General features: G+C 40.1%; 1 protein-coding gene across 3 annotated transcripts; it reads left to right on the plus strand.

Moving 5' to 3' along the window:
- Window positions 1–356: 356 nt before the first annotated feature.
- On the plus strand, window positions 357–15,963 carry PDPN (podoplanin). 3 transcript variants are annotated; one of them, XM_058818773.1, is made up of 6 exons: window positions 357–629; window positions 11,191–11,276; window positions 11,698–11,791; window positions 12,027–12,062; window positions 12,842–12,953; window positions 13,911–15,963. In XM_058818773.1, exons 1-6 carry the CDS (start codon window positions 560–562, stop codon window positions 13,915–13,917), a joined length of 405 nt encoding a protein of 134 aa, XP_058674756.1. In that variant the 5' UTR covers window positions 357–559; the 3' UTR covers window positions 13,918–15,963. The 3 variants fall into 3 exon arrangements, with proteins under 3 accessions (XP_058674756.1, XP_058674758.1, XP_058674757.1); XM_058818775.1 differs by having other exon boundaries at window positions 12,842–12,947; XM_058818774.1 differs by lacking the exon at window positions 13,911–15,963 and having other exon boundaries at window positions 12,842–12,957.
- Window positions 15,964–25,414: the final 9,451 nt, after the last annotated feature.

Below are 25,414 nucleotides of genomic sequence, written 5' to 3' on the forward strand. Positions count from 1 at the left end.
AATGCACATTCAGTACCACACTTGCTTAGATAAACATGGGGGCTCACCTTGAAATGAAAAAAACACATCAGTTCACTGCTAGAAATAACAAGAGAAGTGTCCTTAGTGTTGTTTCTTAAGTATTTTTTAAAGACAGTTTGCAGAAGGGAGGGAACAAACACCTAGCTTTGTCTAAACTCCTTTTCCCCCCTTTGCTAAATAAAAGTCTTCTGAAAGCCACCACAGGTCCTGTAACTTTAAATCTGAGCTGAGATCATAACTTTGGTCCTGACCAAACAGCGTGGGGAGGGCGGGCCTGGCTGCTCATTGAGGACCACCTTAGGCTGCTCCCATCCCTTGGCTAAAGAAAACAACTCTGACTCCTCTCAGTTTTCTTTAACTGCTCAGTTATCATCTGAGAAAACCTCCCCTCCTCACGTTACAGCAGCTGAAGGAATATTTGGAATACCAAAGTGTTTTTTTCGCAGTGATTTCTTTTTATCGTCGCGATTCTCCAATAACCCAAATTTGGATCCGTCTGGTCTCAGGATTGGAAAGCGACTCTCTGAGCAGATCCAACATGTTTCTAAAAGTTCCGTTCTTCATCCTGCTCCTCGGGAGCCTGCCTTTTGCAGCACTTGCTCAAGAAGGTAAGGGGAAAGTTTGGTTACAGTTATTCCCAGATATTTCCTGTAATTTAACAGTTTCTGTGCTCTCTCATGGGTTACAAAGTTACTCTGTTTGTAAAACTTTCTTTGTAATCCTTAAGCTGCAACAGGGCACTTACTACAGCTGTGATCCGGATAGAAGCAGTAAAAGTTTTCTATGGGCTGAGTTTGACTCCATTGGGAAAGAATTTTCTGTGTGTGAGCAGGGGCAGGGGGAGGCATTCCCTGCACAGCCTTGGAAATGGCTCCAGTCTCACTGCAACACTCACAGCAGCCTCTGCAAGCCATAAATTGTGGGTATAACTCTATGAAAGTGACTTGTGAATCTGTTCATTCAGGAGTTTAACTTTGTGCTTAGAGACATTTCAGACTTTTAGAATTTGAGGCTTATGCAGGGCTTTGCTGAATCTAACTTAGCCATAATATAGATATTATACATATATATATGTCTAGTATATGTATATATAAAATATATATTATATGTATATTTTTATATTATATACATATTATATATATGTATTATATATGTGGCTCAATATATATACAAAGAGGGAAAATCAACCAGGAGGAATTTTTGCCAAAGACCAATTTGAAAAGCATTATGTACCAAAAAGATTAATTTCAGAAGATTAATTTTGAATTTTATAAGAAAGATACAATATACACTTTTAGGTAAAATAGACATTATTGTTAAAAATTCTTTCTACAGCTAACGGGTTGGAGGCTGATTCGTTAACAGTAAATCAGAATTACCCTGACCAGTACTTGATTCCAGGAATGTCATTTTGAAACTCAGTTTTTCTGAGTGGAGTTTGACTCATGTGGGTGAACTGGCCAAGAGGCAGCATGGTTTGCAGCTGCCATGGCCATGGAGCACGTTCCAAGCAGCAGCTTCATACCAGTGCTCTGAAAACAGCAACTCTAAACTCAGCTCACTCTTCAGAAGCACAGATCTCCTCATCAGGCTTAGATCTGAACACCCAAACTGCAAAAATCACCTGACTTTGGCCTGATAACAATCAATGTCATCCTGCTGGGAAAATGGAGATATATTGACATACACCGTGTGTGGATGTTGACTTGAAACTTCTAGTGGTGTTCTGTATGTCACAATGTGAGGCTGAAATTTGGAGTTATGCTGCAAAATTTCACAGAAAAACCAAAATCAACAGATATTAGGCAAGTCACAAAAGTCGTTTTCCAGGCTCACCCAGCCACTTTGTTCTTAAAAAGCATCTATATTAGGTATACCAAAATTTAAAGCCATTAGAAATGAGGTAAAACCACCACTACTTTATAGAATTGCTTTAAGTAATCTAAGACACCAGAATTAAAAGGTTAAAAGGTCCTTTATCTTCAAGCTTTTGAGAAGTTTTTCAGCTTGTTTTCTCTCAACTCTGAGACGAGTCCAGCAATGCTCAGGCTGAAACTCTACTAGTCATAAAAAATATAAGAATATTTCCTGCTTTAAGAATAAGAATATTACCTCTGCTTTATTACCTTTATTACAGTTTGCATTGAACTCAAGAGCTGGATCAATAATGTGATTTACAGTATGTGAGGTTTTCTGTGTCTGTTTAGGGTTTGTGACTTTTTCTTCACATGGAGCCAGTCATTTAGGACAACTTCCAAAGGATACAGCAGGAAAACAGACTCCAGATAAAATAAGTTTTGAGTTTTAGTGTCTATCACTGCTGTTTACTGATAATCATCAGCAATTACAAGTTAGAAGAGATGTGAAATGACAATGACACCTTCAGCAGTCTCTGCTGGGTGACAGGGAGATGGAGAGGGCTTGGTGGAGTGGCTTTATCCAGATCCATGAACCTCTGGGGAACACAGTTTTAGAGGAAAAAGGTTTCCATCTGACACCTCTTAACCTAAAAAAGGCCGTAAATAACCTGCAGCTACCCTTTTCTTATGGCTGGGCACTCCAGGTTATGGACTGAGATGAAATCGAGAAAAGCGGCTTTGTTTCCAGCAGGAAGCATATTTCCAACTTCCAAAAGTATTGCTATTAGTATTATAACTGTTATTATTATTATGTACATTTTGTCCCTTCTGATCTCATTCAGCATGCCAAAACTCAGGCAAATCCTCACACATAGAATCAGAGGAGCTGACATGGAAGTTGGCTTTTGATTCCAAATCTTTCCATGGTGCTGTATCATAGCAGGGAGGGAGATTACTCTGTTGGCTGTCACATAACATGAACAAAATTTAACATGATTGTTTAACAAGATACCACACGTCACCTGGGCTGTATCAACTGTCCATGTGCCTGATCTTACCTCAAGGCAAATATTAGATTTTATTTCCTTATGCAAGGCAGGTTTATGCAAGGTCATGTTACGTTTGGTTTGGACTGAAAGTAAGAACATGGGCAGGATAATTCAGATTAAAAGTGTTTATATCATAAGAAAGGAAATTGAAGTTTACAGTCAGCTGTGAAAGACTAAAAAGCTTTCTGTTTTTCAAAATCATAACAAAGAGAATTGACAAAACCACAAGAAAAGATTGTTTCAATACAGTCCTGATTTACCCAAACCCTGTCACTATTGCAGTGGCAAAACTAAATAATAAAATCAGGCAACTCCAAAGCCTTTTGAAAATCCAACTCTGTAAATGCTGGTGGTAAAAGCAAATGGAATAGTCACATTTGACTCAAAAGGGACCCAGTTTTCTACTAAATAAGTGCTGCACAACCTTTCATCCTGCATGAAGAAAGAGGAGTACTCTTACACATGCCCCATATGCACCTTTTCACCATATGAATCTAACTCTACATGCCCAATACTCAAAAATATTATCACAGAAAGGAGAAAATCATCTTGCTCATCTCAGGTCTGCAAGTCTGAATTTTGCAGTATCTTTGTGCAAGACAGAAGAGAACAAATAAAATTCAATTTCTCCTCAGCTAGGCAAGGAAAAAAATTACCTGATTTAAAAATTTAAAATTACCAGGGAGGTTTGCACATCTGTACCCTGGCAGTTAATTTTTGAATCTGTAACTTCACAAACAAAGAAAAGAGTCATATTTAAGGGCTTACAAGTGGACCTTTCATTAACTCAAACTGGAAACAGAGAGGCCAGATTCTCAGCTCCTGCAGTTCAGCAGTTTCTACTCAATCCGTGCATTTACCTCAGATCAAGGACTTGTAAATCATCTAAAAAAAAACCCAGCAAAAAACCCCAAAGCAGCAAAGAACCTGGAGAGCATTTAGGCAGATGATGAGGCAGTGCAGGAAGGTTTTCAGGCTGTGAGGCTCCAGCAGGACCGTGTGGTGTTTCTCCATGTGTCACTTGAGGAGAGCCACACAAGGACCACAGAAATGCCCACTGTGGCTGGTGGCACGTTTGTTTTGTTGGTTTGTTTGCTTTTTGTCTGGATGTGGTCAGGGATTACAGGATGAGCCCAAATGCTGCCAGATCCTTCCTCCCAGATCCTCTCAAAGGGCCCCTCTGATCTGTGTGTGCCCAGAGCATCCCCTCCGTGGGGACTGATCCCACAGCAAAGCTCTGCAGTGCACAGTTTGTTACACAGAGTTGCAGGAAAAGATGTGGCATTGGGGGATAGGTATGCTGGGATGTGCTAAAGAGAAACAAACGAGGGAAAAATAAGAGACAAATGCACCATTGATTTCCAACTCCCCATCTCAGGAGCTTGGCCAAAACCTCTCAAAGGACATGGAAGCTGATGCTGAGCACATTCTCATGTTGCTTTATGACTCCCTCATGTTTTTTCCATCCTTGTACTCGTTGATTACAAACACTGCAACATCCAGCATCAGAATAATCCTTAGTGAGGGCACAATTCAGCTCTTACACCAGCACCATTTTCAGGCAGCATGTACTGTGTTAGGAGAGCTTGAGACACTACTAAATCTCTAATGGGGACACACACAACTCCAAACCCACTTGAAAATGTTTTTATGACTATGAAACCCATCCAAACATTAGTCTATTGTTAGTGGAATATAAAAGTCAGACTAAACACATTTGAAGGGAACTTGCCTGCTGCATGGCAATATAAAGTGGGTAGTCAAAAATCACTGTGTGGACAGAATTAACTCCTAAAAGTTTCCAGTTCGGGGTCTGGCATGAGTATTTCAAACAAATGAGATGAGGAATCTGCAAAACATTCTGCTTGCAGATACAAAGGGTTAGTAATCTACAACAAGGCAGCTGTGAAAGGGCACACAGCTGCAGCCTCAGAGTCCATGGAAGGAAGTCATTTAGGGGAAAGATGAGTTTATTACTGTATTAGAGGTCATTTCTTAATTCCTTTCATTTGCTTTTACATATCCCAGTATTTGTAAGCAGATGTCTGCTTTGTGCTGCATATCTGCCCAGCTTGCTGATCCCTTACACTAAGTTTTGTATTTTTTCTTTGTCTTGGCTGCAACTCTTCCTCCTAGCCAGCCATGTAGCAAAAGACTGAAAGTTCTGTGATTCTGCCACTTTACAGCAAGATACAAGAGGCATTTACACCATGATCACAAGCCCAACCTTGTTATTCCATCCCTCACTGATCAGAGGAAACAATTACACTGTTATAAAACTGCAAACAGGGAAACAGGGTCACAGGGCAGCAAATCTCAATTAAAAAGTAATTTTATCCCATATTAATGGGGTAACTCTGAGGTTAGTGTTCTTAGCAGACAAGAAAGCAGATGTTGACACAGCAACATTATTAAAAGCAAGAATTTGGAATACTCATCTGTAGCTCTGCAAGGAATATTTTAAAGGAAAGTCCTGTAATGGAGTTTGTCATTTCCTTCCTAATGCCCACAGCTCTGTGGCTGATTTCACTGTACATAGGACAAAGCTTAGGAAGTTTGCAGTTTTTCCTTTCCTGGTTTTGCTTTGTGACTCTGGTTGGAGATCATTGTACACACTTTAAGAGCAGTGGCTTCTCTGTATCTGCCCAGCTAAAGCACATTTTGGTTTGCCTTTCTGGCAGTGCACTATTGTAACATTCAGACATGTGAATTACTTGAGGAGCAGCTGAGTGGTTCTTTGCCACTTTGGCACTGTTGATTTAAACTCTGGCTTTAAACCAGGTTTGTAAACCAGGACAGTTCCTTTGGCTGAGCCAGCCCCAGCAATAAAATCCCATCTGCAGCAGGGTGTGGTGAGCAAAGGAAATGTTTCTGACAGTTCAGCAAAGCATTGTCATCACATGCTACATGGAATACCTGACCAAAGTCAGTCATGCTCTAAATTAGGCTGAGCTAAATCCTTCCTTGTGCTTCATGACCATTTTCCCAACTGGCAGATCCTTTCCAGAGTTTCTGGTGTTCTCTCATCCAGCTTCCTTTGTTATGTATAGCAGAGCTGTCAGTCTTTGTCTTAGAAAACTGCAGAAAGCACTTCAGGATTTACACAGTACATACTTTCTCCTCAACAACAGTCTAGACATTGAAATACACGCCAGGGGATTTTTAAGGACATGACAGATTACTCCAGCTTCCAGAAAGAATTAAGAGAGAAAGAAAATGCCAATGCTGTGGCCCCAAACAGGCCAAGGACACAGAGCTCTCTGGATATTGCAGATATAATTTTGCAGGAGCCCCAGGCACAAATGAGAATTTCAGTTCTCATTAACAAACTTCCCTACTTTTCTGAAGTTTGAAAATTGTAACTGTCCAAAGATTCAAGCTGCAAAATTCAAACACCAGAATCCACTATATTACATTCCTCAAACCCTTGCATTTTCAAAGTGCAAAAAAAATTTGTGTCTTGGATTTGGCAGTGTTGAAAGATTTCACAACAAAAGAGACACCTGTATACTTAAAAAATCCAAAAGTATAAAAATAATGGAAAATTATTCTCAGACAAAATTAATCTAATGTTGAAGGTTTTGGACATGACTCTGGAATACACTGAAATTGAGGATGAAGCCAAATCATAGACAAAACTGCTTTTGAGAATTCCAGAGCTGCTGTATTTAAAATGCAGATCCCTTGCAAATAATGCATTTTTGTTAAACCTCCACCACCATGAATAGAATTTTTCAATGAACTACAACAGAACCAATTCCAATAATGAGATACTAAGACTCAGTTTGCTCACAATCAAATTAATGTCTCTAAGTGAAGAATACTTCTGCAGAAAGGGAATTCCCTTATCAGGAAGACTAGTTTGCTCACAATCAAATTAACTAAGACTCAGTTTGCTCACAATCAAATGAAGGTCTGTAAGTGAAGAATACTTCTGCAGGAAGGGAATTCCTGTATCAGGACATAAATGCTGAATAAAATGCAGTCAAAACAGGAAGGCCAACACACTCATCCATGCTCAGTCTTTCAAACAACACCCCTTGGTCTGTACCGATTCCGGAAGCAGAAACTGAAAACCATCAGTCAGCTCCAGATGTTTGCTCTGTTACATCTCCAACAGAAAAGTGATATGTCCCAAGTGACCCATCCTGCTAAACTCTCTGCTAGTTAATAATTTTAGCTGTTATGAATAACTGAAGCTGGGTTTTTTGGGTTTTTGGTTTTTTTTTTTTTTCATGTAGAAGCAGAGGGCAACGAGCAAAGGATTATTGCAGTTCTTGCTGGAGGGAATCCTTTAAGGTTTGCCATTTATATCTCCTGGTCTCTTATCAGAAATGGAAACATTCTATTTTGAGGGCTTACTATTTCAAGGACTAAGCTAAAATACAGGCTTACAACTGCCTTTACCCACTAGGGTTTTGGTTTATTTTGGTTTATGCAGGGAAAGAAGCAAGGTCCTACAACATTTTTCATCTTCAGAAGTATCTTTGTTGGTTTTGGAGACACCTGAAAGAAATGCTAATGAACAACAGTTTTACAACTCCCTCTCCTTTCCAACACAACCACTGTGCTTTGAGAGCAGCTCTAAGAGGTTTCTGTAGTAAATTGTCACTCTGTGCATGCAAGTAGTGAGCACAGCTTCCCCTAAGTGGGTCATGGGATGCTTAAGCAAGGGAGGTTTTCCAAAGTAGTATTAAACTTATAAAGACATCAAATTTTGTCCTGGTGTGAGAAGCTGCAGCTTGAGAGCAGCTGGGGCTTTGAACTGAGGGGCTCCCAGCTGGAACTTTGGCAGAAAGGGATGCAATGATTAATTCACATCTGCAGCAACATATAGCTGCAAACAGAGGGGGCTCCTTGGAGACAGCCCAGCACTGTGAGGCAATGTTTTTATTTACAACCTCCTCTAAGATAATATTAAGAACACATGCAGAAGCACCACTCAGCCCTGAATCTTGCTACATTTGGCCCACATCAGATGAAATCCAGGAATGACACAGGCACACACCCCTTCAGTCCCATTTCCATCCCCTTTGGTGGCAGTGGTGCTGAGCCCTGTAGTGGGTACAGTGAAAGAAGCTTAAGTCCAATTTCATTTCAATATTTAATTTCATTATAACTTTCTCTGACAAAGAGCTGTCTAGCAGCCAGTGTTCCTTCCTACAAATAAAAATTGCCTCCCAGTCTTTCTCTGGGTAATAATTTGGTAGTGCCTAACCACCAGCCAGCCACCTCCACTGTCAGTCTAAAATGAACCTGGAAATAGAATCCAGGGATTATTCTGCATCAGGTACAGAATTTCAGCTTGAACAGGGCTGGGACAAGACCTTCAGAGTGACAGAAACCAAATCAGATCAGTCTGAGCCTTGGGCAGTTCATAGGGAAGCCATATTCCAGTTTCCCTTTGCAATTAAGGAAAGGCGGCACTACCAAGGATGGCCCAGATCTCAGGTGTGATGATTTATCTTCCAGAGGAATTTATTTTTCCCTACAGACTATCAAAGAAGATAAGGGCAAGTCTTCACTTTATTTAGGTGTCTTTATTAAGAACCTAAAATTAGGCAAGATTAATCTGGGCCACCTCCTTTTGTCAATCAGAGGGCAAAAGCACTGAAATAGGTTTTCTTGCCACTCATGGCCAAGAATCTGCGAAAAGCATCACACAAAGAAAAATTATTTTATGTTTCTTTGTGACATTCGCTGATTTTCTTTACCTTTGCTGTGTGACATGCTTTCCTTTCCTGTCTTCACTCTCAGGCAATTTTCAGGGCTGAAAGCTGCTGCCATGCCAGGAGTATAAGCAGCTTCTCCCAATAAGCTGCTTGTTGTTAACATAAAAAATTTATTTCACCTTCTGCTGGGGGATTTTCCTCTAGTAATTGGTTTTCTCCATCAGTGCTTGTTTTTAGCTAGTGAATAAAGGATGTTTCCTCAGTTCTGACTGGGATTACAAGGTAAACTGATCCATACACCTTTGTGCTGTTGAGTTTTATTGCTATTTCTTTGTTCACACTTAATATTTACATAGCTGTGATTGTACATCACAGTATTGCATTTTAATGATATTTTTAATAAGCAAAAAATAAGGATTAAAAAATAGTGCTATACCTTAAATTGCACTGATATTAGAGTGTGTCTAAATACACAACAAACAGTCAGCCCACTTTATGCAACTTCAACACTACCTGGGGTATTTCAATCAGAAATGACCAAATTATTATTTTTAACATCTAATTTGGAATCTGATTTACTCTGTTCTAGTCTTTCCATGGATTATAAGGTGATTTCTGGGAGACTGGCTTAATTAGCCACTATATTTGGCCTCATGTTGGCATAACATGAATATAGTTTCTTCATCTATAACTGCCTAAAGTGATACCTGCACACCCTTTGGCTCCTAAATAGGAACTGCATCTGTATTCAGGCTTATAAGAACACAGAAATATAAAATTCTATTTACTTCAGTAAACATGGAATTAGACATCTAAGTTTAGTTCAGTGTTTGGTCTCTTAGAAATGGGACAAAGCTCTCAGTCTTTTATTGGTTGGGATGGATAAAAAATTTCTAGTTTGGTTCAGAAAATAGTTTTGGAAGCCAAGGAAAAATATTTGCAAGTTTCCAGTAGAATTCAAATGAGAGTTTGAAGAAAAACCAGGGGTTATTTTTCTCAATGGCAAATCATTCATCTTCTGCTTGAAAAATTTTCTCTAAGCTGCCAGTACATTTTTTTACCAATTTTAAAATTAAAAATTGGCTTTTTTATTTGAAATAACATATTTATATGAAAAGGGGCAAGTAAAAATGAACAAAATTTAAACAGAACTCACAATTAAAGAAAAAAAATTCTGAGTAATATTTACACAGCTGATCCAAAGAGATTCTACCCTTTTATTCATTTCTGGCTGCTATCAAGCAAAATGCCCATCCTTTCTATTTCATTCACAGAACAAAAGCTGTTTATTTGCCTCCATATCATTCATAAAACAAGTAGAGTGCATTTAGGAGTAGCAAAGTTTTCCATAAAAACTATTTGGAATCAATCTAGCAATTCAGAAATTGTCCAATGCAGAGGAGATGAGAATGTTTTCAGAACACTAAATAAAAAGTGTCATTAGTAGAAAGTGTTATGATTTAATAAAACAAAGAGGCTGTCGATATTTCTCATACCTAAGATATTTAAATGGTACAGGAATTTTCATTTTTAAAAGAACTGTCAAGAGCTGTCCTTCTTCGGATCTGGTTGCTTTGATAAATAGAGGATAGATGCAAAATTGGAGTCCAGGAAAGAAATTTTCAGTGCTTTTTTTGCCCCAAGTTCTTGCTCAGGACATTTACTATTAGCTCTTTGCTTAAATTTCAGCACTGCTATCTGGAATTCACCAGGAATCACAAACTCCCAGGAGCTCTCACAGCACATTAACATCACACTCTGCCTGTCCCAGGTTTATCAATCAGCACAAAATGGAATTTAATGATAGTTTGGTTTTCAGGTTTTCAGCACATTCTTGGTACTGCCAGTTATCTCCACACTGCCCTGCCTTTCCTGCTCTACCTTATTCTAGCTCATTTCCCCATTGATGAATTCTGGCTGTATTTATAAATTAACAGCACTGTGTGGGCAAAAATCTAAATATCCATTTTATCAAAGAGCACAGATGAACTAGAAGTCTACAATTAAAAAAAAAAAAACAAATAAAACCTTACATTGTTATCTAAAAATTCAAATTTTGGCAAATAAGGTTTGCAACTTCAGGAAAGCCTCAGGACTGATTTGTGTAGGAATATTTCCAAATTATAGCTGCACCCATAAGCATTGATGGCAGGTCTAAAAGAAAAATTGCAGCTGGGGCTGAGCTGAAAGATGGGAGAAAGCTTTTCCTATTTTAGAAAATGGAAGATGCTTGAAGGAATTTATCCCAATACAGAAGGTAATTCTTAGCTTGAAATCTGGAATCATCACATCCACTTTGGAGAAATTTTCTTAATAAAAAAGGAAATAATTTCTCGGACAAAATGTTAGTCACCAGTATGTTTCAAGGTTGTATCAGAGTTAAGTGATGGCTTCAGCTTTTTGTCCTACTGCTTTGGGCAAGAGTACAACAGAATTCAAGTTTATTCCAAATAATTTCCCATTCCCATGTGGGCAAGGGCAGGGAGACAGAACACCACACAGAGGTCATGTTTGATAAAGTTTATTTCTCAGAGGAGCCAGAACCTTTACCAAGGAAAATTCTGACTAATTTTCTAAAATTTTATGCAGCAAGCTCAGTTCTAGAAGGAGAAGAAAGTGCAACAAGTGATTTCAGAGACAGAAATGACACAGAATTTGAAGAAGTACCAACAATTGTGAGTATATAATGCTAAATAAAAGATCCTTTATGCTGCCTTCTTATTCACTGCCACTTCCCACCTCTTCCAATTCAGTATCTTTTAAACAGTTTCAGTGAAACTAAACTCAAAAACTGCTTTACAAAAACCCACCGTAAAAAGGCAATTCTGCAAAATTCTGCAGCCTTCTACACCTTCTGCAGTCTTACCAAGAGATCTGATGTAGAAATCCTCTAACTGAGAAGACAAATCAGCTTATCCTGGTTTGTTTGGTCACTGTACTCAAGTCAGACATGAGAGGTGACAGCTAAACAAGCTGACAGACCAAGAAATTTAAATGTTACTTTAAACATGTAGACTGAATGTACTGAGGGAGATTTTCCCTCTTTCCCCCTTGTCATTGCCCACAAGACTACACAATGTAATAAATGTTTTGCAGTTTGGAGACCTGAAGACCACAGAAAGCAGCTTCATCCAGGAGGGAGAAATTGAAAATGCTACTGCTTATGAAGTTAACACAGAAAGTGTTGATGGTAAAAATCCCTTTCATTTCTATTTTTACACATCAAAGTTATACTGCCTCTACTAAACAATATCTGGAAATCTCAAATATTCTCTCAAACTTTATTTGCTCATTTTTTATCAAAAGAACAACCTCAAACCATTATGACAAAGTGAATAAAAGTTTTCCTTGGATGTAACCTTTCAAATTGGAAGGCAACACTGTGCAAAGCAGAGGGAGTAATTATTGTTTTTCTGTCTTTACAGGTGAACGGAGTGGGGAAACAGAGAAAACTGATGAAGGTATTAAAGACAAGATTTGCCTATAAAGACAATGGAGAAATGTTACTGTCAGGCAATTCCCCTTCCAGCAGCCCTTCCTGTGCCCATGCCATCAAATAAAAGTTTCAGGAGAGGCACAGCTGCTCCCTAAACTGCTTTCCCTGGTTCACTTGCTCACTGTCTCCATATCCACATCCCCAAGGAGCCCTCCAGCCCAAAGGCATGGCTCCAGGCTGTGGCATTCACATTCTCTAAAAAAATCCCTTTGCCCAGGATTTTTCTCCTGGGAAACTGAGAAGCTTCAGAGAAAAAGGAAAACAATAATTATCTGATTGCTTCTCCTGTGTTTTGCTCACATGTGGAATGTGTTTGGAGATTGTTTACCCACAGGTGATTGTTTCATTGCATTCTGCTGTGAGTTGTTTTCACTCTTTGGCCAATCAGGGCCAAGCTGTGTCAGGACTCTGGAAAGAGTCAGGAGTTTTCATTATTATCTTTTTAGCATTCTGTAAATATCCTTTCTGTATTCTTAGTATAGTTTAGTATAGTATTCTTTAATATAATATAGTATCATAAAGCAATAAATTAGCCTTCTGAGAACATGGAGTCAGATCCATCATTCCTTCCATTTTCTGGGAGGAACACAAATACAATACCAGGCTGCTGAACATCCAAACCTACTTTAGAATTCACAAGTAACAAATCTCCCCAAGGAGTGGGATGCAGTAGAACAGCACCAGGTCTATCAGTAGCCTCTTATCAATGGTCTCCATACTAATATTCCCAATTTCTTCTTGCAGGTGGTCTGGGGACAATTGCACTGCTTGGAATAATTATTGGAATCATTGTTGCAGTTGGAATCCTTGCAGGAATAATAATTGCAGTTGTGAGGAAGATGTCAGGCAGGTACTCGTAAGTAAATTGCTCATCAGGATTTTTCTTCAACATCTTCCTCTGAGCAGGGTCACAGGAATCACTTGGGACATTTTGAAGGTTTCTATTTTGACAAAAACCACCTATTTTCCTGGTTTACAGTGCTAGACAGACTCAGCAAGAGCTGCCATGGTGTCTTCATGCTCTGATGAGCTTCAGAAGAACTTCCCAGCCAGTGTGCACATACTGTTATAATATCAGGTGCTTGGGGCTAGGATTACTCTGGGGAACAGGAACAAAGTCATTCACTAGGGACCACAACAGGTTCCAGAAGTAGTGGATAATATGTGAACACTGGGTGTCACCATCACATTCTCTGGAAAAATTCCTTTGCCAGGATTTCTCTCCTGGAAAACTGAGAAGCCTCAGAGAAAAAGGAAAACAATAATTATCTCAGTTGCTTCTCCTGTGTTTTGCTGCTTTGGAATGTGGCTTGGTGATTGTTTCATTGGTTTCATGTGAGTTATTTTGACTTAATGACCAATCATGGTCAGGCTGTGTCAGGACCCTGGAAAGAGTCACAAGTTTTCATTATTATCATTTTAGCCTTCTGTAAGTATCCTTTCTCTATTCTTTAGTATAGTTTAGTATTCTTTAATATAATATAGGCCATAAAGTAATAAATTAGCCTTCTGAGAACATGGAGTCAGATTCATCATTCCTTTCAAAAACAGAGGTCTCAGAAAATATCAGACATTGGGGAGTGATCTCTACCTTATTTTTGGTGACACAAAAATCTACAGAGTTTTACAAACTCTGAAAGTAAGAAAACCCCAGGAAACGGAGCTGATACTGAGCACCAGGAGAAAGCCAAAAAGGAACTAGGAAGAGAAATAAAGAGGTGATAGGAAAGGCAAAGAGAAGGAGAAAAAAACCATCATGTGACTTACATTTGGGTAATGATGAACAATCAAATGTCTGATTTTTATTTTCCAGGCCCTAAACACAGTTGAAACAAGCAACCATGCCATTCCCTGCTGGAAAATACAAGTGCTTCTTATTTCATACAAACTAAAGACTATTCCTGTATTTGTGTGAGAAGATGATCCATGGAAAATATGGTCAAAGGATTTCAGATCTATGGGGATACCACACAATTCTAAGGACCACCCTCACACCCCCCCTTCCACAGAGCATGGAATATTTAATAGGATTTTTTATTAACCAGAATTTTACTAGAAGAAAAAGATATTACAGTAAAAAAACCCTGCAGCAAAGAGACGTACATCTGAAATGTGATTTGCAGGTATTATATGCTTGGGTTTTAAATGTTACCAAAGATTATTTCACATTACATTATATGTATTCTTTTAAAACAAAAGGTGGTTTTGCCTGGTTAAGTGCAACAAAGAAGTGGTTTTGCCTGGTTAAGTGCTCCTTAACTTGTTTATTTACCACATGATGTATCAAAAAGGAGAAATTAGCTTCAGTGAGAACCAGTTATTTACAAATTAGGAAAAATACTGGATATTGGAAGCTAAAATCTTTCTACTGCTGATACAGATTTTCTGCTCTTGATATTTATGTTATTTTGTGGCAAAATATGGTAGGTCTGGCTGGAACTGATCTACCAACTGAGAGCTTGCTTGTCTGACTATGGCATCAGGAATTTCCTGCCCTCTCTTGTTGCAGAGACATGCAGGAATTGAAATACACATCCTGAATTAAGGGGTGCTTGGAAAAGACCCAGTTTTGATGGGTCACTTTAGAGCTGACGTGTAGAAGCTTTTGAATTAGTGTACACTGTGTTTTCTCATTATGCCTGCCCCATTTTCTAACTGTACAGCTGATTTGTTTGACAACATGAGCAACACCAGGTCAGAACGTGACACTGAGGTGTGATGCAGCTTTTCTGGGGCATATTTAGAGCAGCACAACCTGGATATACAGAGCTCAGAGCAAAGGCTTTGCATGTCAAGTGACTGCACTGCATCAGGTTTCCTAAATGTTACAACACTTCAGTGTTTGGTGTAAAAATCATGAGAATCAACATCATCATCCATTGCTAAATTTGTTAGCTTATCTGTGTTTGCTTTTCTGTTTTTTTCATGTCATGTGCCTTGAACTATCATATCAATACAAGCTTTGGAAATAAAAATCATAATATAAACTGTATTATTTTACAATAATTGTTCTTGTTTCCTTAAAAAAAAACCAGTAAAATGTCTTACTGTTCTTTCAATTTTCCTGACTTATTTTGCTACTTGTCTTATCAATGTAATGTCTACAAACAACTCATTTGACATTGATAAATGAAATTATAATTGAGAAGTAAACATGTGAGAGAAAACTAATTCAGAAGTCTGTAGTTAGTTCTGGAACTGATTGATGAGACCCTCAGTCTGTGACCAAGGAGTAAGCTTAATATTTATCATTGTGTAAATTGATAAATAAACAGCAAAATTCCAGTTTTTTCTTCTTGCAGCAAAAGAATATTAATTCTGTTAGCCCCAATTTAACATTTTCTAATCTGTACTGGGAAATACCCCATAAGGTGCTCTGATGCCTGCTCAAATGTGTGGCATATGCAATTATGAATTATTCACCCACTGAAGGGAATGCACAGATGTCACCAGTTTCTTCTGCCTCAGCTCACTCACTGCTAATTTGCAAGAATCAAAATGAGGAAACCTTTCTTATGCCACCAATAGTAACAAGCCCCCCATTTGAAAAATGTATGGCAGAAAACATTTCTGGGCAGTTCTGAGTTTTCATGGCCAGAACAATTGAACAGGCAGTATTCTGCTCAAGGACACTGTGCTTTGTTCCTGCTCCAGAAGCCATTTTAACTTTATACTACAACTACTTAATTTTTCTGGTTTTATCTGTGCCTTTATAGCCTACCCCTTTGTTTAAGGCAAGTTTTTAAATCTTAGGTTAAAAAAGTCAATCCTTGACCAAACGGCCCACACTCTACTGAAATATTTAGAGGGGGTTTCCAGCACTGGAGACTCAGTAGTAAATACTGTGGTGTATTAAATCTGACAACAAAAACATGAAGAAAATTTCCTTCTGATTATCAACTGGAGCCCAGGATACTCAGTTATGGCTAAAGAAAGCAAGGATTCTAAAGAAACAGAAGACATCTCTTACTTTGAAAATCCAACAGCTGCTGCTGCACTGATACATTCAATATTCTGATGATTCATACACCTTGCTGCCCAGAAATCTCAAGTGCAGAACATTCCAGTCAGCTTCCAGCAAACCTCAAGAAACAATGGAAAATTCATTAAAATCTTGCACATTTGTTACATATCTATGTGTTACTGAATCCTTAATTTAATTAATCTGTAATTTCATGATACAAATGTTTTGGACATGCAGACTACAGATGCACAGAGGTTTTTATTTCACATTAATCTATTGCAGAATTCTGTTTCTGAGCTGTCACATTATGCAATTTCCTGTTACTAGTTCAGGACCTCAAAGGTGGGTTGAACACAAACTATGTGGTTTTTTGGTAGAATTTCTGTGCAAGATGGGACCTTTTGTGCTTTGTGAGAAGTCACACAGCACATTGTCCCAGGATAAATCCTTCTGTGAGCTGAAAAATGAGTGATCAGTACAACCAAGGCCAAGGTCAGGAGATTTCCTATGCATGAAGGAAACAACAGCTCCATGCTTTCACCAGCTGGCCAAGCTTGACTTTTATTCACAGGGAACAACACTCAATAAATCAACACTTGCTTTTAACTTCAAGCCCTCACTCCTGATCATATTCATTCCTTTAGAGTTAGTAACAATAATGTTCCCTTTTGCAGCTTGGCTTTGAGTCATGAATGTGGCTCCCCCGAACAGACAAGCAGGCACCAGGCTTCCTGTGAGAATGCCAGATGTCACTAAAAAATATCATAAACAGAGTTGTCCCCTTGCATTTGTGTCTGTGGGGAAGATACACAGCAGTAGGAACTATGAAAGCAGTGACTTGATACATCAATATTTATAATAGTTCTGGACATCAATACAGCAATTCTTACAAGAGTTCATTTGAGGCATGCTTTTCCTGTAAGAACAGAAAATGTCAGAAGAATTAATTCAATAAAATCAGCAGTAAAAATATGTGCACCAGAAGAATTATGGAGATTGACTTACTCCTATAAATTAATTATAGGAGTGGTTAATTTATAATTAAATATCAATTAAAACATGCAGCAATTGCTTATTATTTTAGGAGCACTGCAGTATGCCGTTACAATTATCTTAGCCACATCTGATTTTATGAAAGAGTAAGGACAGCCTGCACATTAACACCTCTGAAAAGAGTTCAAACTCAACAGCACTGATGCATTGTTCACAGGCAGATGGCAAACACTGCCAGATGAAGTGGCTTGCCAAAGGTTATAACACAGGTAAGAGAAAAGTCACCAACCCAGGAAACTTTAAACATTAAAACATTAGTCCTGTCACAGCTCCATATTAGTTCCCATGAAGCTCCATTACATTTTACAGTAAAACCCCTTAATGTGCTTTTCTATAAGGCAGGAACAAAGAATACAGAGCAAAAAAGCTCCTCACTGAATCTCCAGGAGCACTCAGGTCAGGAGTGTGCTTGGGCTGCTTTTAATGAGGAACAATCGAAAATAAATAAATTAATTAAATAATTAATTAATTTCTCTGGCACCAGCTGAAGTTCTGCAGAGTTGATGCTGCTGAACCACCCTAAAGCTTAAGAAGACATTGTTACACCTATTTGTACTCACCTACTTCACCAGCTGAAACATCAGATTGGCCATACCCATCCCAAAACATACTGCCAAAACATGCAGGCAGTTTTTTTTAAACTAAAGGATTAATCATACTGAAATTTTTTTTTTTTTTTCATTTTTTGTTTGACAACTCCTGATGGATGCAGGAGGTAACAGGGGATCTGTAACTTGACACCAGGTGCCATAATGAGAAGGCTGAATTAATGCTTTGTACACTTTTCCCAGCTGCAGCATGGAGGTATTTATGGATAAATAAACTGAGCATCACACTGGCCGTGTGTCTTTGTCCAGGCCTTGTGGATTTAGGCACCAGACCAAACCCAGAGCTCCCCCTGCTCTGCAACAAACAGTTGGGCTGCAACACAAAGATCCCCATTCAATCATGGGGCTTGTTCAGCTCTCCCAGGCTTGAGAATTCAGATTTTCAGACTCTGGTAAATGCTTAACTGGCAAATGTCTTAGCAGGCAAAGGAGTGCTGCCCATTCCATGCATTTTCAAAGCTGTGCTCTGTCTGCAGCAGGTAGCTGGCAAGGGTGAGTGATTATTGAGAGTTCAGAACCAAAACCAAAGAGTGACATGCACAAAAAAAGAGGAAAATGGAAGGAGAAGGGAAAGTTGAGAACTGCAACACTTTGTCTTCACTAAAATTTGATTTTTTTTCATATTTCCAGCTTGAGATAAAATTGGACTTGCCAATAGACTTGCCAGCCTGTGAGGCTAGTTCAGATGTTAATCCTCATCAGTACTCAGATAAACTTGCATCAGGGGAAAAAAAATCTTAAAAATGTTACAACCTTATTTTCTGATAGGAAAGGCAGTAAGGGTGATGCTGATGGAACACAGCAACAAGTCCAGTAGCAGCCATGGAAAAAAGCTGGGTTGTGAAGGGGAAGTTGGTCCTATTGAGGCAGAATCTGTCCTATTGCTCAGAGAACCCTGGGGCTTCTTTCTTCCAAGCAGAACTGGAAGCTATCAATGTTCTAGGACATGAATTTCTTTGTACTACACAAGCCCTTTAAGTAATTTTTCTAACAATTACTGGTAATAACTTGAAGGCAATACTGACCAGCAACTGAGTTAAGTCATTGTCTACAAGTGGATGAACCTAAATCCTTATTAAAATATTCCCTTCTTCCCTCCTGAATGACCAAACATTTTCTAACAAGATGATTTTAAATATACTGATATTTGTCTTAGGAAATTAGTAGTGTATGTCTCATTTGAGCTGGGAAGCAGCTCCATTTCCTGCCTTTATGAACCATGCTATCCTCAAATAACACATTCCTTTGAGTCCTGTGGTTACTTTGCCTCATGACATTTGATTCATCCTATGCAGGAAACAGGGAAGGAATTAGCAGGTTCAGCAGGTGTGCTCAAGGGAAAAGAGATAGGAATGTCAGCTCTTCCTCATTTCCTATCCACCACAGGAATAAACCCTACAGGAGTTGAATAAGCAGCAATAACTGAGCACAGTGGAGGACATTCCAGCTTCTTTCTTGAAGGAATGTTCTCTCCTGTACATCAGGCACTGAGGCAATTTACTGAGAATAAGAGAGTTGTTTTCCTGCCTATACCCCTACAAACTGTATAAACAAGGAAAACTGAGAAAAGTCCACTTCTCACCACTTAGACAGGCCTTTACATACAGGTGGTACAAGAGATTTTGACCTAAAAGCCAGCCCTTAAAGGCAAGTTGTATATAAAAAGCACAGCTCACTTTTACAGTAGAGCAAAGGCTGCCTGTTATAAAGTAGTGGAAGAATTTATTGATTTAAGTTGCTGTTCAAAGTGTTCTCTGTGATCCAGACCTGGTCTTAGCCTGAGGAAACTATTCCTGGAACTAAGATCTGAGTTTTTGTAATAGAGAAAATATTATTATAATGTCAGCATACATTACTGCTAATCACCTCTCACAGGGAGGCAAAGCCTGTCACCTCTTCATTTAAACCTGGAAGGGCTGAAGTTAAAAAATGTTTAACTCATAACTATGAAGCTTCTCCTTAAAAATAATTTTCCTGATGAATTCTTCTAGTTCATTTTGTCATGATCAATGTTTAACTTACTAATACAACAAGCATGCTTGATTGAGGGGAAAGTAGCAATAGAATTACTGAGAAGGTAAACCAGGCTTGCTTTTCATGCAGAAAAGTGAGCAAGAGCCAGAAGAGTGACTTCAGGTTTCATGAAGGAATGAACCTTCAGGTTTCACCCCTGACAAAAAACAATGAGTAAATAAATGCATGAGCAGAATAAAATGAAAGACTCCTCTCTGCAGGCTGATGTAGATGCAGGATAGCTGCACACTCAGTAAGCTGTACCTGAGCCCCAGCTAGTGGTGGAAATCACAGATGGCATTTTTACAGCAAAGATGAGCATGTTCATAACAGAAAAGCTTCAGTTTCCTATGTATTGCCTCCTACTCATCAAGCCTATTTCATTTTTAAAATGCTTTCAGGAAAACAAAAGCTACATATTGGTTACTCATGGTTTGCCTACACCATCTACACAGATCCTCAGTGGTTCTGCTTGATCCAGCTGCTGGAAGTTGGAAGAAGGAGTGCAAGCAATGAGATGCTTTCTCCTTTCTCAGTGATATTTTCATCCTCTGAGCCAGACTGTCACAACATAACCAGTAGGCAGCACAACCAAGAGCTGAAAATTATTCTTATGTGTTCTTCCTTCCATGGAGGAAAAACGTATTCTCTCAACATAAGTATTTCTTGATTAAATAAGTTTAAGTGATTAATTCATGGTCACTAAGAAACTCATGGTCATCAATTTTCTGGACCCAATATTGTAGTGTTCAAATCAATTTACAGAGACAGTCCTAAAATACCTGCTCTAGTTTGCAATGGTGATTATCCAATGTCATTGACAAATTTATGTTTTAGTGAACTTTATCTTTAGCCCTGTGACACTGTTGGTGTATTTATACAGATGAATTTTAGCCAGTTATTGTGAGTAGTATGCAGGAAATGGCTGCTAAATCCATCTTAGTACAACTGCCCCATCCCTGGAAGTGCCCAAGGCCAGGCTGGACAGGGTTGGAACAACCTAACTGGAAAATCCTTAAAATCCAACCCATTCTATCAAGTCCTACAGAATTTACCTGCTGGACTGAAGATCTCAGCAGTTGTCACGTTCTGGAGAGAGCAATGATGAGTTTTGGACAGGAGTCATCTCTGGTAGAAACAGGGATCCCAACCTGTGATCAAGAGGGAATGAATCAACATAACTGACTTAACACCCCTCTCCTGTCCCTGAGATATCCTGGTCACCCTTTGCTAAAGTCAGTCAAATGGGAGGTGTGGAAAAGTTGTGTGTAAATCCCTCTGGAGCAGGATATAGAACCCAAATATGTAAGATTACCCAGCTGTGAGCTATGATCAGTTCCATAAAGTGCTCCTGAAAAGGAACTCCTCCATAGCTGTAGGAAAAGCAGCACTTGTGGGGCAGCAGGTGAGGAACTTTTGTACAACATAACAGATGAGTGACAACAAAGACAAAAGTGACAATCCATGAGACGCTGGAGTCATGTGAAAGCTTGGACATTGCTTTAAACTGTGAAAAATTAGATTTTTGTGACAAAACTTGCTACTGGTGCAGGCTGTAGAAAGCAGAAATGAGGACTGTGAAGGACCTTGAGGTCAGAAGGGCTCACCTAAATGAGCAGGAAGGGAAAGGAGCAGGAATATTTAATGCTTGTGTCTTTAGAGTCCCATTCCCCAGGACATTTTGAGAACAGCTTCCCAAAATATCTTAGCCGTTCATTTAATTCTTTATTTTCCAAAATGACACTTGCAGAAAATGATGGTGATATTGCCTAAATTCAGAGCTATTAATAAGCAGTAAGCCAAGCAGTTCAGTCTTTCCCAGAGCCATAACATGCAGCACATTGTCTTCTATGTTTATAAGGAGAAATCAGAATAGCACAGAAAGTTATGATAAAAGAGACCTTGTCCCATTTAACAAGAGAAAAAATGGCCATACTGGTATCACTAGAGTCCACCTACTTTCAAGGCAGCTTTAGAACTTCTGATTAAAAAAATCTTTTCTAGAAATGTTTTTTCCTGCCATGGCTCACTCAGATTTTCACACACAAGAAGAAAATTCTCTCTAGCCCATAAGTCACCTTTTCAGTCACCCTGAATAAATTCAGTCAGACGACCAAGATTTACAAAAATGTTTTTGCTGGTATTTGTCTCTCCTATGTGTTTACACACCTCCAAATAACCAGAAAAGCTTATTCATCATTTTAGAGAGCACTACAGCAGAAATATTGATGTTTTCAAAATATAAAAAAATAGGGGTTCAGAACCTTAATCAAATGAAGATTTGTAGGCTTCTCTGACAACTGAAAGTGTAAATTGAAAGTGCAGATCCCCTGGAACACCACCAGATGGTAGATATTCTCAGTATAAATGTGGGAAAATAAGGATGACTTCTACATACAGTTAGAGAAAAGTTATAATTTCTGTTATTTGTGATAATTTTGGGAAATCTTCTACTTAACCTTGAAGGTAGAAAGATTCATATTCCAGCTAGTTGGATAGGTAATTTGTTCTAAGTTTTAACTTTTCTGTTACAGGTATAGGGCTCTAACCTGTTAAATGGGAATCTTGATTTTTTCTTAAAATAACCTCCAAACTTACACAGGTGTAACTAGTCTAGCTTACTTATAAAATTAAATGTTAATACAGCTAAATGAGAATTAATTTAGTCTAATAAATCAAAGCAGTTTAAACCTATTTGAGGTTTTTTTACTACTAAAATTAGAGGCTTCAAAACAGAAGCCTCTAATGGTGTACCTACAAAATATTTTGTAATATAAATGCATCCTGAGTGTTCCAGGTGGAAAAATCACTGTGTCCTGTTATTTTTCAGTCTGCTGTTGCTTGCCAAACCTAAAGATCACTGCAGAGATGTTCAAATTCCCTGGCAGTGTGTGTGTCTTCCAGATGTATGAATGGTTAAGTTGGTAGCTATTTCTTGGTAATATGGTTTTTAAAAAGCTGTGTTTTGATAAGAGTGGGCAGAGAGGTTATTTTCTTGGTTACTTGCTGAGGAAATCCAGCTTCCAGCTTTATGGAATGGGATTTTTCTGTCCTGATGCTATTTGAGTACTTTTTGTGCCCAGCCTTACTGGCAGATATACTCATTGATGTATATCATCAAATAAATGTAAAACATTTCTGAACTTCCTCTTCTCTGTAACTGTATTAATGTCCTATGGATTTAAATCGGGGATTTTCCTCTGAGAAAATGGCAAATTCTTAACAATTCCAGGTAAAATACAGTTCTAGCCTGGGAGGAATACATCTTTGACTGCATTATGAATAGAACATTCAGGGGAGAGAGAAATTAAGGGCAGACACACTTTTATATCCTGCAGTACAAATACAGACATCTCCCAGCAGGTGATTATGGAGGGTTTTATTTCCTCTCAGGAACTTTCTCAGAAATAGCAGAGAAAAAAGCCTTGGTTTAGATGGAAGAGTACAATTTATGTGCAGCACAAATGGGTCCCAAGCCAGCGACAGCCTGGGCCCCTCAGGGCTGTGAGGGTCAGTCCCACATCACCTCAGTGACCCAAATAATTTCCCCTCACCCACGTCCTTGGGTTGTTTTTGTTGGTTTTTTGGTTTGGTTTGGTTTTTTGTGTGTGTTTATTTGTTTGGTTTTTTTTTTTTTTTTTTTTTTTTTTTTTTTTTTTTTATTTCAGTCACAAGTGAGAACCCTGTGGAGCTGCTTTACTAGCAAAAAGAGTTTGGAGAACCTGTTGAGGTCTGGCAGAGGGCAGTGGATGGAGGTGGCTGGGGCATGTGGTGAGATCTGAAAGGGGCTCAGGGGGTTGAGGGGTGGAAGGGATAAAGGGGGGAAAGAGGGTGAAGGGGGTAAAAAGGGATAAAGGGGATGGAGGGGAGGAAGGGGATGAAGAGGATGAAGGGGGAGATAGGAGTATAAGAATGAAGGCGATGAAGGGGAGGAAAGGGGTGAAGGAATGAAGGTCATGAAGGGAACAAATGGAATGAAGATGATGAAGGGGCTCTTGTGATATTGGGCATGGAGGCAATGTAGAGGGTGAAGGCCAAAGGGGCTGTTGGGGATGAAGGTGATGAAGGGCAGGAAGGGGATGCAGGGGATGAGAGCAATGAGGGTGATGAAGATGATGAGCGGCAGGAAGGGGGCATTAGGGATGAGGGCAATGAGGGGGATGACGATGACGGCGATGAGGACGATGAAGGGCAGGAAAGGGTTGTTGGGGATGAGGGGGATGAAGGACGGGAAGGGGTTCTTGGGGATGACGGGCATGATGACGATGAAGGCAATGAGGATGATGGAGCCAATGATGAGGGGGATGAAGGCGGTGAAAGGCAGGAAAGGAAGGGGATGTTGAGGATGAGGACAATAAAGCCGATGAGGGGGATGAAGGCGATGAAGGGCAGGAAGGGGCTCTGGAGATGAGGGTGATGAAGGGCAGGAGGGGCTGTTGGGCATGAGGAGAATGAAGGGCAGGAAGGGGCTGTTGGGGATGAGCACGATGCAGATGAAGGGCAGAAAGGGGCTGTTGGGGATGAAGGGCAGGAAGGGCAGGAAGGGGCTGTTGGGGATGAAGATGATAAAGCCGATGAAGATGAGGATGAGGGGCAGGAAGGGCTCGGGGGTCCCGCAGCGGGCCCTGCCCGCGGCCTCCCCCGAACGTCACTTCCGAGGCTGGAGACAAGATGGCGCCCGGACGGTGCCGGCGCTGAGGCCGCTCCGCCGCCAGCGGGGCCCGGGTGAGCGGGGGGCGGCGGCACCCGGCGGGCAGGGCCGGGCGGGCGCGGGGCAGAGCCGGCGGCGCTGGGAGCGGCGCCCGCGGAGCTGCTGAGGCTGCGGAGCCGCCCCGGTGTCCGCGGGGGGGCGGCGGCCGGGGGCGGGAGGGCAGCGGCGGCAGGTGCGGGACCTGTGCCCGCCGGGACGCGGGAGCGCCTCGGGGAGGGGAAAGGAGGGTGGAGGATGCGAGGGAGGCCGGCTGGAGGAGGACGCTCCATCCCCTGGGCGGCTTTTTCAATCTTTTTATCTGGGAAATGCTGCCTCGGAAGTGTCGGCTGGCTCCTGGCGCTGGCAGCGCGATGCTGAGAGAACTCGGCTCTTTCAAAGTGTCTGCAGAAGTTCTGGCGCTTGGCAGGGCCCAAAGCTCCTGCAGGTCAGTTCTGCCAAGTTGAGTGAGCAGGGCTTGGAGGAATTAACTCCGGAATTGGCTCCCCTCACTGGAAATGTCCATCTGTGAATTATTCTTCTTAGTCAGACAATAATTCGTTGTGCAGTGGGGGGGAAAATATTTGGGGTGAGATGAAAAATATTAATCTAAGACATTCAGCTTAAGAGATGTATATTAATTGCATTTTTAATTTGAAGGCAGAGCAGCCCGCGGAGCTTTGCTGATAACCATCTCATGGACAGGTAGCTGAGCTATTCAGTGAAGTTTCCAGTGGTTTCAAATTCATATGAAGCTGCAAAATTTCCATTGTGAAGCAATAAAGAAAACTTTAGGTTGTTTCCAACTGAGGAAGGAAGAGAAGGTGATGTAGCTGCGCATGCTAAATGATCATTCAGTGGCAAGAGAATTATTCTTCTTATTTCACATTCGAGTGAGCAGCAGTGGACAGCTCTAGAGAAGAGCAGGGCTGCTTGTGCTTCTCATGCTGCTCCAGTTTGCTGTTCCCAGTCTGTGCTCTGGACTTTGGGCA

Source organism: Ammospiza caudacuta, chromosome 22, assembly GCF_027887145.1.
Source record: "Ammospiza caudacuta isolate bAmmCau1 chromosome 22, bAmmCau1.pri, whole genome shotgun sequence".
NCBI lineage: Eukaryota > Metazoa > Chordata > Aves > Passeriformes > Passerellidae > Ammospiza > Ammospiza caudacuta.

Bases quoted from the DNA above. Each gene is read 5' to 3' on its own strand.
- PDPN (XM_058818773.1), top strand. From the start codon at position 560: ATGTTTCTAAAAGTTCCGTTCTTCATCCTGCTCCTCGGGAGCCTGCCT. The intron at 630-11,190 runs GTAAGGGGAAAG...AATTTTATGCAG, and splicing joins TGCAGCACTTGCTCAAGAAG to CAAGCTCAGTTCTAGAAGGA. The intron at 11,277-11,697 runs GTGAGTATATAA...AATGTTTTGCAG, and splicing joins TTGAAGAAGTACCAACAATT to TTTGGAGACCTGAAGACCAC.